At 40.0% G+C, this 13,318-nt stretch overlaps 1 protein-coding gene across 1 annotated transcript in view; it reads right to left on the minus strand.

Annotated features, from left to right (window-relative positions):
• SEMA3D (semaphorin 3D) overlaps positions 1–13,318 on the minus strand; it is a 175,102-nt gene that overhangs the window by 95,133 nt on the left and 66,651 nt on the right. The window contains exon 3 of the mRNA XM_075857368.1: positions 7,567–7,730. Within this exon, the coding sequence (XP_075713483.1) occupies positions 7,567–7,730 (164 nt within the window). The remainder of the gene's footprint in view (positions 1–7,566; positions 7,731–13,318) is intronic.

A 13,318-nucleotide genomic window follows, 5' to 3' on the forward strand; every position in this document is an offset into this window, starting at 1 on the left:
CGACTATGCCATTTCCATAGTATGTTATGATATATGATGACAAATCATGCCGTGCCCTCAGAATACGAAACAATCCAGACTCACATTGCTGATGTAATCATTGGACAAAATGGAAAATACATTTCATAAAAGTAGCAAGGTGTTTTATCATCAGTGTGTAATGTACGGGCTATTATAAGCATGCCACTTGTCATACAGTTTAATTGCCACTTAATGTCACTCAAGGGACCTGCCATTTTGCTTGATACACAAGGGTTTTATCTTTTACAATTGAAAGTTGATATCAAATTCACTGCCAATACCTCATATTTATCATCTCACCCTAATTTTCAGGAAATTTCCCAGGTGTAAAATGAACCTTTAGGCCTTGTTCACACAGTGCAGTTTTTATTCAGATTTTGCATGTATTTTTTAAGCTTAAACCAGGAACAAAATAAAACGGAAGAAATATAAAAAGGAAGGCCTTAAAGTGTCTCCTCTCCTGGATACAATTCTAGCTTTGGCTTAAAAATGCATGTAAAATCTGCAGCAAATCTGCACTCTGTGAACAAGGCTTTATAGAAAATGTACAGTTTTTAACCTATTTTTTTTCCTTGCCATAATGCATCTAAAAAAAAATTAAGCAGCTTTGCAAATAGTATTGATTAAAATCAAATTCTACCATTGTATACAGCTCCTATGAATACATAGCTCTAGTGCTCCATTGCAGCACAATCTTTTTATTTTGACTATTGAGTGACATATGCAGTCCACGGAGGACTATTGAGTTTATGGAGGGATCTGTGAAAACAAAACAAAATAGGACATGTTCTATATTTCACCAGACGCCTCACACGGTACGTGGAAACAACAGCCGTGTGAATGACCCTATTGAATTACATAGGTACGTATGACGGCCGTCACATGAACGTATTCAACTCTCTGTGAATCTAGCCTTACTGGAACTTTTACGACATCCCATTCAAAATCCATAGGTATTAATATGGCATTTGTCCCCTCTTTGCAGCTAAAACTGCTTCCACTCTTCTGGGAAGTCTTTCTACAAGATTTTGGTGTGTCTGTGGGAACTTCATGCAGAAGAGCATTTCTGATATTAGACACTGATGTTGGGTGAGAGGGCCTGGCTCACAATCTCTGTTCTAGTTCATCCCACAGGCGTTCTATGGGGTTCAGGTCAGGGCTCTGTGCGGGCCAGTGAAGTTCTTCCACACCAAACTCACCCAACCATGCCTTTATGGACCTTACTTTGAGCACTTGGGCACAGTCATGCTGGAACAGAAAAGGGCCTTCCCCAAACTGTTCCCACAAAGTTGGAAGCATACAATTGTCCAAAATGTCTTGGTATGCTGAACATTAAGATTTGCCACTTACTGTAACTAAGGGGCCCTAAAAAACAACCCCATAGCATTATCCCTCCATCCGACACTTGTCATTTTGCTTGTTGATGTAAGGCTTGCATGCAGCTGCTCGGTAACCCATGCCATGATGCTCCCGGACCACTGTTCTGGTGCTGATGTTAATACCAGAGAAGGTTTGGAACTCTGCTGTTAGGCGGGATTCACACGACCGGGTCGTTCCCGAGCCCGAGTGTCGGCCGGTAAAATCGGCCATTTTGCCCGGCCAGTTTGCATTAAGTTTGCATCCGTGCCGGGCCGGGCCGGGCAGATCCGGACAGTGACATCAGCGGCAACTCCTGAAGGGGAATCCCCATGTGTTCGGGGATTCCGCTTCAGGAGTTTCCCCTGATGTCACTGCCCAGATATGGACAGAGACATCAAGCGCTCTGTCCAGGAGCGGAATCCCCGAAAACACGGGGATTCCGCTCCTTCAAGGAGCTAAAGTGCGGCTAGCACATAGCAGAGCGGGGACATACCTCCCCGCTCTGCTATAGTGGCGTCGCTACAGTAGTAGCAGCTGCAGCAGCAGCAGTTGCAGCTGCTAGCGGCGCCATCGAAGGTGTCGCCGGGCCAGGGTGCTTTTCAAGCAGGGGAAGGGAGCCAGCGCAGCGCTCCCTTCCACCTGCTGTACACCCCGGCCCTGCCACACAGTGTACAGCGATGCCATTCGTCAGAATGGCATCAACTCCTCCTCCTCACATGCACTCTGCGCTGTGAGGAGGAGGAGATAGAGCGCAAGCTCCGGAAAACCCGGCCATCACTCGGGACACATCCCGGTGATGGCTGTGTATTACCCGGCCCCATAGACTTCTATGGGAGCCGGGCGGCCGGGTACCCGGGCGAAGATAGAGCATGTCCTATTTTTTGACGGCCGGTTTTCCCGGCCGTCAAAAAATCGGTCGTGTGAATAGCCCCATTAGGGGTCTATTATTCCTAATGCAGCCGGGTGCCGGCCGATTTATGAACGGCCGGCACCCGGCTGGGAAACCCTGCCGTGTGAATGAGGCCCTAATGAGTAAGCAGAGGGTTGGCGACTTTTATGGACTATGTGCCTCAGCACTCGGCGACCTTTCTCTACAACGTTACTTTACGTTCTTACATGCTCAGAGTTGTGCAGTACTAAATTAATTTTAAATGGCATTATTTAGGTTTCATATAGTTTAATGTCTTGGAAAAAAAATATATAACTTTTTTTAAAGAGGGAATTGAAAAAAACAACAATCCTGCACATTTTCGGGTTTTGTTTTTATAGCATTAACCATGCTGTATAAATGACATAGTAACTTTATTCTGCTGTTCAGTACGATGACTGCGATACCAAACCCTTTAAAGTTTTTTCATGTTTTAGGCCCCATGCACACGACCGTGCCCACAATCACGGCCCGTAATTGCGGGCACGGCCGGCCGCCGACTGACAGCCGCATTTTCGGGCCGTGCTCACATGCAAAGTATGGGAGCACGGCCCGCAAACTGCAAAAGAACGGACATGTTCCATAATTCCCGGAACATTTCCATGGCACGGACACCCTTCCGTAGTGCTACAGAAAGGTGTCCGCGTTCAATGAAAGTGAATGGGTCCGTTTTTGCGGACCGCGATTGCGGTCTGCAAAAACTGAGGTTTTTTTACAGTCGTGTGCATGGGGCCTTACCACTTTTGCACAATAAACCCTTTCCTAAAAAAATAATATTTGTTTTTGTGTCACCACATTCTGAAAGCCATAACTTTTTTTATTTTTCCATCAAACTGTGTAAGGAAAAATGTTAATTTTTCTTTTCTTTAATTTTTTTTCACAAAGCTTCTTTATAAATTTTTTTTTTTTTTTTTTAATGTCACAGTAGGGGATTTAATCGTGCAATCCTCTGATTGCTCATATAATGCACTGCCTAATAGGCTTCTATACATGGCAGACCTGGGGCACGTTTATAGGCTCCTGGCTGCCATAGCAACCCATCGGCACCTTGTGAAAGTGTTACAGGGGTGCCATAGGAGGTGACAGAGGGCACCAGCTCCCTCTGTCTAACCGCTAACATGCAGCGGGCACATCTAATGGGTTAAAGGTCTGATCCCAGCAGTTGCAGCAGGGAGTCAACTGTATGTTACAGCTGATTTTGCGGGTTCAGCTCCTTAGTATATATATACAGAAGATTGCAACAACATTTATATAGATGGATGTCACTAAGGGGTTTTAAGCACCATCAAAGATGTTGTGCATTATGACATCTCAGAAGATGAGATTCATAACAAGCCTGTTTAGGGATTTCTCTTTTTAAATGGTTTCTTAAATTTTTTTACTGTTACCTTAAATTAGTCAAAAGATAAATATGTAATGCCAAAAGAACATATGAATTCATTATTCATTAATTAAAAATATTAATATCTAAACAAGTTATGTTAATATTTTTTTATGTCTATTCGTTTAATGGATGAAATTTAAATATAGAAATGAGGTAGATCAAAAGAATTTTAAAAGACGTCAGTAGATTTTGAAACCCCCTCAAAATGTCATTGTTTGAGCAATAATCTATATAAGCACACATAATGCAGAAGGGTCTTATCTATGTTTAATATAGTACATGGAATACAACACTGGATTTACCATGGTCCAGATATAGAATATCTGAAAATAGCTGGCGGCAGATGTCCTACTGGTGCTACACACAGATGACACTAGCTCTTCCCATTGGTAAACTAGATTATATTTCTGAATAGTATTTCAGTGCAAACAACGCATGATGAAGTAAATTGACAGATTGGTATTTACCACAGGACTGGAGATGAAGGAAACTGTTCACATGTTTTCAGTTTTCTATCCAGCAAACAGTACAGTAGGTTGTTCTGCTGCTTCTGAGAACATAACTGCTTGTGGTTAAGTAAGAGTTAAAGGCTATGAAAACCTTTTATGCCTTTTTTTATCTAATGTATGCATTTGGCATACTAAACCGTTTTCGAATATAGTTTTACTTAAAATGTTATTTTGTTTTAGCGCTGCAACTTCTATGTATCCACTATGCATAGAAGCTGCATAAAGCCAACTTAAAGGCTATGTACACTTTTGAACGCCTTTTTTTATTTACCTAAAACAATATTTAAGGTGATTTTGAGCAACTTTTAAATTGTTTTTTATTTAAAAATATTTTAACTTTTGAAAATACATATTCTATGTATCCTGCATACATAGAAGCTGTTTCTTGCTGTCAAAGCCGATTCTGTCAGATCAGCTGGACTGACGGCTCGGCTGAAAGCTGGTCCTGCGTGTCTCTGATCTGGTTTATGAACTTAGATGTGATTAGTGGCTGGATCCTGCATGTGATTGTTATTAGCTGGATCCTGCATGTCAGAGACACGCAGGACCGGCTACCAGCTGAGTCATCATTCCAGCTGACCTGACGGAATTAGCTTTGACAGCAAGACACAGCTTCTATGTATACAGGAAACATAGAAGCTGTATCTCAAAAAGTTAAATTTATTTTTAATAAAAAATGACTCCAAATCACCGTCCTTAAACATTGTTCTATTGCAAAAAAATTTGTTCAAAGCTGTACATAGCCTTTAAGAAAAATCTGTCAGTCAGCTGGACTGACGGCTCAGCTGACAGTGGCTCCTGTGTGCCTCTGACACACCATTTAGCCCTAATACCAATCAAATCTAAATTATCAATACAGATTTGATCAGTATTTTGATCAGTATTAGGCTGCGTTCCCACGAGTCAGATACGCTGCCTGAAAAACCGCACAAAATTGTGGTGCAGTATTTCGGGTGGAATCTCCACTGCGGAATCTGGTGCTTCAAAAAAATGCTTACCCCGGGCCGTTGTCATGGCGAAGCATCCAGGTTTGTCCATGCAGCCCGGCCCCATGTGACTGCTGCAGCCTGTGATTTGCTCTGCAGTTACATGGAATGAAACGTCATCCCAGACAGCCAGCCTGGACGGACAACAGAAGAAAACGTTGCTATGACAATGGCCAGGCTGTAAGTGTAGGCATTTTTTACAATTAGTTTTACACAGAAAAAAGGGTTTAATTTTTTTCTTATTTGCAATTTTTGCGTTTCCGCTACAAAACTCGCAGCATTTGGTTATTTGTTGCATCAGAAGTGCAACGCATCCACAGCATAAATTGCATGCTGCAGATTTAAATTCTACCCCGCAGGTCAATTTATAAACGTTTCTGCTGTCGATTTTTTCGGCAGCGTGTACATGAGATTTTTTAAAATTTCATTCACTTTGTTGCTACTGTAAATGCTGTGGAATTTCCGCAGCATTCACCCTATGTGGGAACTCAGCCTTAGGGTTTTATTGCGTGTCAGAGGCACACAGTAGCTGCTGTCAGCCGAGCCATCAATTCAGCTGAAAGACTGATTCAGCCTACATCGGTGTTATGCAGCTTTTATGTATAGTGGATACATAGAAGCTGCAGCACTAAAACAAAATACATTTTTTATTATAAGCTATCAAATGTTTTCATAGCCTTTAAGGGTATGCCCAGACGTGGCGGAGTTCTGCATACACTGTCCGCATCAATGCCGCAGATTCTGTTGCGGCTTTGCCTAAAATGGGCATTAAATTGATGCAGACTAGCCGTTGCGTATTGAGGGGAAGAGTGCTTCCCTTCTCTCTATCAGTGCAGGATAGAGAGAAGGGACAGCCCTTTCCCTAGTAAAAGTAAAAAGAAAATCATACTTACCCGGCCGTTGTCTTGGTGACGCGTCCCTCTTTCGCCATCCAGCCCGACCTCCCTGGATGACGCGGCAGTCCATGTGACCGCTGCAGCCTGTGATTCACTGCAGCCGTCACTTGGACTGAAACGTCATCCTGGGAGGCCGGACTGGAGGAAGAAGCAGGGAGTTCTCGGTAAGTATGAACTTCTATTTTTTTTACAGGTTGATGTATATTGTGATCGGTAGTCACTGTCCAGGGTGCAGAAACAGTTACTGCCGATCGCTTAACTCTTTCAGCACCCTGGACAGTGACTATTTACTGACGTCGCCTAGCAACGCTCCCATAATTACGGGTGCACACACGTAGTCACCGGTAATTACGGGAGCCCCATTAACTTCCTCAGTCTGGCTGCAGACCTAGAAATACATAGGTCCAGCCAGAATGAAGAAATGTCATGTTAGTAAAACCAATATGCTCCGCAGCAGACATAACATCTGCGGACTTCATTGCGGAATTTTGACTCTCCATTGAAGTCAATGGAGAAATTCCGCAATGAGTCCGCAACAAGTCTGCTACACGTCCGCAACAGTCAGTGTATTCTGCGGACACCAAATTCTGCACTGCGGCCTATGCTCCGCAGCGGAATTGTCCGCAACGTGTAAACGAACACTACTAAAAGGCTGTGGAAGGCAATGGAGAAACGTGTACGCTGTGGATTTCCGCTGCAGACTGTCCGCAGCGGAATTGTTCGCAACGTGTAAACGAACACTACTAATAAGCTGTGGAAGGCAATGGAGAAACGTGTACGCTGTGGATTTCCGCTGCAGACTGTCCGCAGCGGAATTCCAGAGCAATTCTGCCACGTCTGGTCATGCCCTAAAGCAGAAGATGCAGATTCTAATGTGTAATATCAAAAATTAAAAAACACACATATATATGTATATATATATATATATATATATATATATATATAGAAATAAAACAAAACTAATAATAATACTAACTACTTGTAACTTGTAATTTCATTGCATGACAACTCTTAAAATATCTAAACGGAGGTAATTTAGGTCAATATAATTAATTGCATGTACAGACATAAGATTTATTCCTGTCCAATTACAATCTAAATTAAATTGCTCACATTTTTATAAAATACTGTGGTAAACACAGTAGGGGTCATTTATCAGACTGGCATACTCAGTCTGGCATACCAGCTGAGTGGAAGCAGGCTAGTGAAGGCTGTTATAACTATAACCCTAGAGGGACAAATCTATGTTATTCATGACGTATTGATATATATGACCTACAGAATACCCAAATATGCTGAACTCTCTATTCTGATCACACATTTCTGTTTATATCTAGCAAGAAAGCTGAGTGTCAGTCTGTGTACATAAAGTTCATATAACACAGCGTAGCATCCACTGGAGGTGCTCACCAGGAAGTCACTGGATTGTAAAAACTGTTTGAAAAGACGATTATCATAAGAACAGTGTTTTAAACCTACCAACCTTTCTTATATTTTTGTTTACATCAACCAGATTGAGCATATAGATGTAATCCTTAGCTCCAAGGAACAGTCGGCTTCTCTCTTCATCAAGCAGAAGGGTCTGAAAACCCAGCCTTTCGGGCGATGACTCCAGAAACGGGATGCAGCTGTTTGACAGGAGCAGGTCTGTGGGAAAAGGAAATACGGCTTTAAAATAAAAATGTTTACTTATACGACTACATTAACACTAGTGTCTATTTTTTTTTATTTTTTTTTAAAATATGTATAATACTGTAGAGGTTTATGTATGAAAGATATTGGACAACAGTTGTAAAATCTGATCTCCATTGGATTAAACATCTGATGAAAAAAACCTGCATCCCTGCCACATCGAAACCTAGGTTTACATGTATAAAAATAAATGCTAGTGTGACTCTAACCTGCCTCACTAATAAATATGTTCAGTCACAGTAAAGATTGGAATTCTGAAAACAAAATAACATATATGCCTTGAATTTTAGTTCCGTCAGGGGCTTTCTAAACCTTTAGGCATTGTTCCCTCTAAACTGTACGCTCTGGAAATGATAGAGTTAATCGTTCCAAACCCTGCAGACCGGTATGGCGAGAGCTACACCTAGACTTTTTATTGCTCACCACAATAAAAACATAGTCAGGGTTACATATAAGGAAATCTTATTTTCATGTTCGCTCCAAGCTGACATCTGCACTCTTGTTCACATAAAAAGTGATAACAAAGTGAACACATTGCACACTTTACCACTGACCAGTCTATACCTGTACAGCCTATCCCTAAATTCTGCAGAATTACAATTCATAATGACGATTGCAATTGTAATCATATTTTTGGGAAAATGAGAACGTTCCGCAGCTTCAATAAATTCCTAGCACAAGATGCTATTAGCACAATGCTGAACTCAGAAATAAACAAATGTCTGTATAAGGCCAGAAACAGCCATTCCTGTCGCTACACAATCTTGAGCAATCTTGGGTTTATACGTTTGTTTCCAACAAATACTTCCAAAATCAGCTGTGGAGAGGAGAGCATGAAGGGTCAGCCAGTATTACTTTACAAAATCTACATAAACAAAAAACAAATAAATACGTATTTGTGCGTGCGTACTCTAGAAGGCATGAGCTACAACATGAGGTTAAGAATCAGCGTGGTTTGTTTCTTGTCCAAACGTTATGTTGTTCATTATAAACTGCAATATAAGATTTATATGTTACAAATCAAGAGAATTCTCATTATATTTAGCTGATTTTCATTATTGCGGGTCCCCACACTGAAGAGATGTTCACGTGCCTGCAAAAAATGAAATGATGTGAACCAAATACTGTAGCTACAGGTGATTTATGTCCCTAAAAAATAATTGCAGGGTTAAAGAGCAAGAAACTAAATTTAATTGTTTGACCATATAAAGCCACCACATTGTTATGAACAAAAATAATAAATTCATTGGTGAGCACCAATCTCAGGTCATGTCAGTTCTACAAGAACAGGATTCAGTAAAGTAGGGTTCAGTAAAAACAGCCTAGATCTCAACTACCCAAGCTTCCATGAATATGACTTAAGGTAGTGGGAGTTTGCACTTAAATGCAGTCACAATTGAATTTTCATATTTTATTTTATTTTTAATTCCGATGTACTTTGTTTGACAAATGTGTCTTCACATGTATTTCGCATGAATCTAATCCAAAATTGTATAATCTAATCTAAGATCTTTTATCTACACTTTAAGGCCCCATGCACACGACCGTAAAAAAATCTCCGTAATTGTGAACCGCAATACGCTCCGCAATTACAGACCAGCCCAGTTTGATCGGCCGCGGACACCTTTCCGTAGTGCTACAGAAAGGTGTCCGTGCCGTAGAACCGTGCTGGGAAATATGGAGCACGTCCTACTTTTCGGATTTTACGGGCCGTGCTCCCATATTTTTTATGGAAGCACAGCACGAAAATACGAGGCGCGGCCGTCGGCGGCCAGCCGTGCCCGCAATCGCGGGCTGTGACTACGGGCACGGCCCTGTGCATGAGGATCCTCTAGTTGGCCAAACCTCTACTATTATTGCATGCCCCACCAATCGTATTGGGTTTATAACTGGACACTGGCTCCTAATGACAGGTAACAGGTACATTTAGGAACGATACAACATTTAGAACATAGAAATGAAAAAAAAAAAAATGAACTGAGAGCACCTGCTATTAATATAACATTTTTGAAACTAAATATAGTGATTTGGAGTGGAGCCCTTTGAAGTTTAGTTTGCTTACATAGAAATAAATTTACTTTTCTTTAAACCTCATTTAATTAGTGCTTTATTTTATATTTCATCTACATATTTATTACAGTTCCCAATTTCTTGAGATCTTTTATAGAAATACCTTAGAAGAGTTCACGCTAGTCCAGATCTATCCATTATCCTTGCACTGCTGATTAATATTTAATAGGGAATGTGTTAGCTTCAGTTTGCACTCGTCTAATGACAGATGTTCTAAAGGGAGCCAAGGCCCATAAGGTATTTATTAGGTCAAAAGAAAGCTGTCCTTCTTAGATTTTCAGACATAACGAAGCACAGATTAATGCCAAATCAATAAGTGGCTATGTAGAATAGGGAGATTGGCAAAGTCTATAAAGCCCTTTGTTTCATCTGGGTTTCATCTGTTAAGAACTATCAAAGATTAGAAGATGATCAAAGTTATTTGAGAAAACAGAAATACATTAAACAGAGTTACTCTTCGATGAGACATGTAAAATGGATCTGATTTTTGGAACTTTGAAGTTTAAATCCAGATTTAAATCTTATTTTCACGCACACATATATAGAATTAATTTATGCATTTCTTCTCATCTGGAAATGTAATGTTTTATATTTTGTATTTCATCTATTGTTGAGTGGTTATTACAGTAAATGTGATGAGTAGTATATCATGTGTGTGCCAAAGCCAGAAATGAACTACGGATTTCCTCTTTCCGGATAGATGGCAGAAGTTTGCATCTTTACTAGTATGATACATATTAAATCATTTTTTGAGCTCAACCAATGTGACATATAGTTGGTTATTAGCTATTAGGTCCATTTACACTGATATTTGTCTTGATGTTTCTTTAGATGTTGTCAAAAACATAGAAAAGGATCATTCCACAGTGAATTTCTTACTATGGAGCCATATTTCCCCCCATATTCCAAAACAATGGAGGATAAAACACATCCATATTTTGGCTTCTATTGTTTTATATGACTGGAATTCAGTTCCGTAATAAGGGAAATTTACATGACGTCCAATTACAATGGGCAAAAAGACGCAAACATGCTCCTTCTCCTCAAGCCCTGCACTAAGCACAGCAAAGTGTATGACTTTTATTTAGAGTGTACCTTTAAATCTGTGAACATACACCGCAGTTACATTGCAGAACCTAGGTTTTTGTTTTGCCAGAATCTGAATCCGATATGAAAGAAATAAATGCTTTATACCATTCTATATTCAATGCTTTACTACTGGATCTGATTTCCATTTTGAAAAACAAAAAATATTGTGGTTGGCAAATACTGTACATTGCAACACAATTGGTGTAGAGAATTGTCTTTTAAAGAAGTGGCCATTTCTTCTTTTTTTGAAGAATTTTCATGATAAAACTTAAACCACACTTGTCAGAAGTTCACATATATGTGCAAACTGTGCAGCTGCACTTCAGGCATGGTGGCCCACTACCACTTTAATACACAGTCGACACCCGCAGTGAATGGTGTGGGCTCTGCCAGTGAGCCCGCTCCATACTTCAACCCCCGCACCAGGACATAGTGTTGTCCTGGTGCGTCAAGGGGTTAAAAGAAAAATGTTGTCTATTATATTTCATGCAAAGGATTGTGCTAATGATTCCATGACCCTGACACTCAAATTACTGGTGGATTGACCTGCTGGTGGGGGATTTGCTTGAGTCATGATGGAGGTGATATATGACTAGAACTTTGTTTTCATCAAAATAGCAGTTAGAAAACACAGGGTCCATATAATGTTCCTGCACATAGGCCCCCTGTCATTGTCCACCCTGACAATGGTTATAGTACAGTGTAGTACAGTATAAGGCCTTATTTACACGAACGTGTTAAACGTCCGTCGGACAGCCGTTGAAACAGCGGACGTCCCACGGACCTATGTAATTCAATGTGGCCGTTCACTCAGCAGTTGTTTCAACGGACCGTGTGAAGGGTCCGTTGGAAAATAGGACATGTCCGTTCATTTCGCGCATCACACATCCCTCCATAGACTCTCAACTATGGGGATGCATACATCGCGTCCCGCAGCGCTGAGCACGGATACACCTTGGACGTCAAAAACTGCAGTTTTTCATGTCCGAGATGCGCAGCGCTCGTGTAAATAAGACCTAATACAGATACCTCACCACTTCTCAAGCCTGTACATCAAGGCCATAGCATTTTTTACAAGTACTATTATATGACATGGTTTTTTTTAAGAAGCAGTGCTCCTTGTATCGTTGTCACTTGCGAGACATGGCCATTTATTCTATTACATATTGGATTCAACTTTATTAAAGAGCATCTTATGATCATATGGTGAAGTACACAATTATTTAAAGTTAAATGTACACCCATTTGCTAAATTATGTTTGCAGTATTTGTATTATTTTCAGGATTGGATCATCTATTTTCATGTTCATATACATAATGAAAAGTGAGCAATAGAAATTCCCAAACATAACATGGGGAAGTCAAAGCATGATCATCTATTTTATAGTAACATCCATAAACACTGTATTAATTTTAGAAAACAGACACATTTTTCAAAAGAATCTTAATAAAGCTGCAATCTTTCAAAACGTAGCGTGTAAACTGATGAAATTACATGTAATACTATGAGCCTCTTAGGAGCTTTACTAATGACTATGGTTGTTAAACCAATATCATCTGAGCAAATATTCCATCATTTTGTATTTCCTGTACTTTGCAATCTGTAATTATTTGCATGGTTGAAAAAGGAAACCCACCAATTTAGTTCTTCCTTATGTGATATTATCCCTGATAAACAGAAAACTAATTGTAAGCAGAAAAACCATTTGCTACTTTTTAAAGGTATAATATTTTATAAATCCTATAAAGAATAAAGTATTAACTATAGAATGTCTCCAAAATTCACAACTAATAAAAACAAATATTACTCTAAAAAGCAGCAAAGGATTGTGTGTAATCCGATCCAAATGTGGTATCACCAATGCATGGGCCGGCATATATATGTATATTTTTTTTAATAAAAAAAATATAATTATATAATAACTTTGCAGCATAATAACTTATGGCTTTTTAAAAAAACATTGTTTGATTTAACAAATGTCCTTTGTTAGGGCTCATGCACACTTCAGTGACAATCTTCAGTGTGCTATCCGTTTTGTTTTTTTAATGGATAGCACACTTACTTATTCAATTCTATGGGGCCATGTACACATCCGTTTATTTAGCGGATACGTGTGGCCGATCCGCAAAACTTAGAGCAGGTCCTATTCCTGTCAGTTTTTGCGCGTCAGCCTCGCCCATTCTATTAAATGGTTCATTAAAATAACAAACTGAACACGGAAGCAATCCGTGTGCAGTCCATGTTTTGCAGATCCGTGTTTGCTGTATAAAAGGTGACAGATGTCTGCATGAGGATTTAAAGAGGCTCTGTCACCAGATTATAAAATCCCTATTTCCTATTAAATGTGATCGGCGCTGCAATGTAGATAACAGCAAAGTTTTTT

This window comes from Rhinoderma darwinii, chromosome 3 (assembly GCF_050947455.1).
Source record: "Rhinoderma darwinii isolate aRhiDar2 chromosome 3, aRhiDar2.hap1, whole genome shotgun sequence".
Classification (NCBI taxonomy): Eukaryota; Metazoa; Chordata; class Amphibia; order Anura; family Rhinodermatidae; genus Rhinoderma; species Rhinoderma darwinii.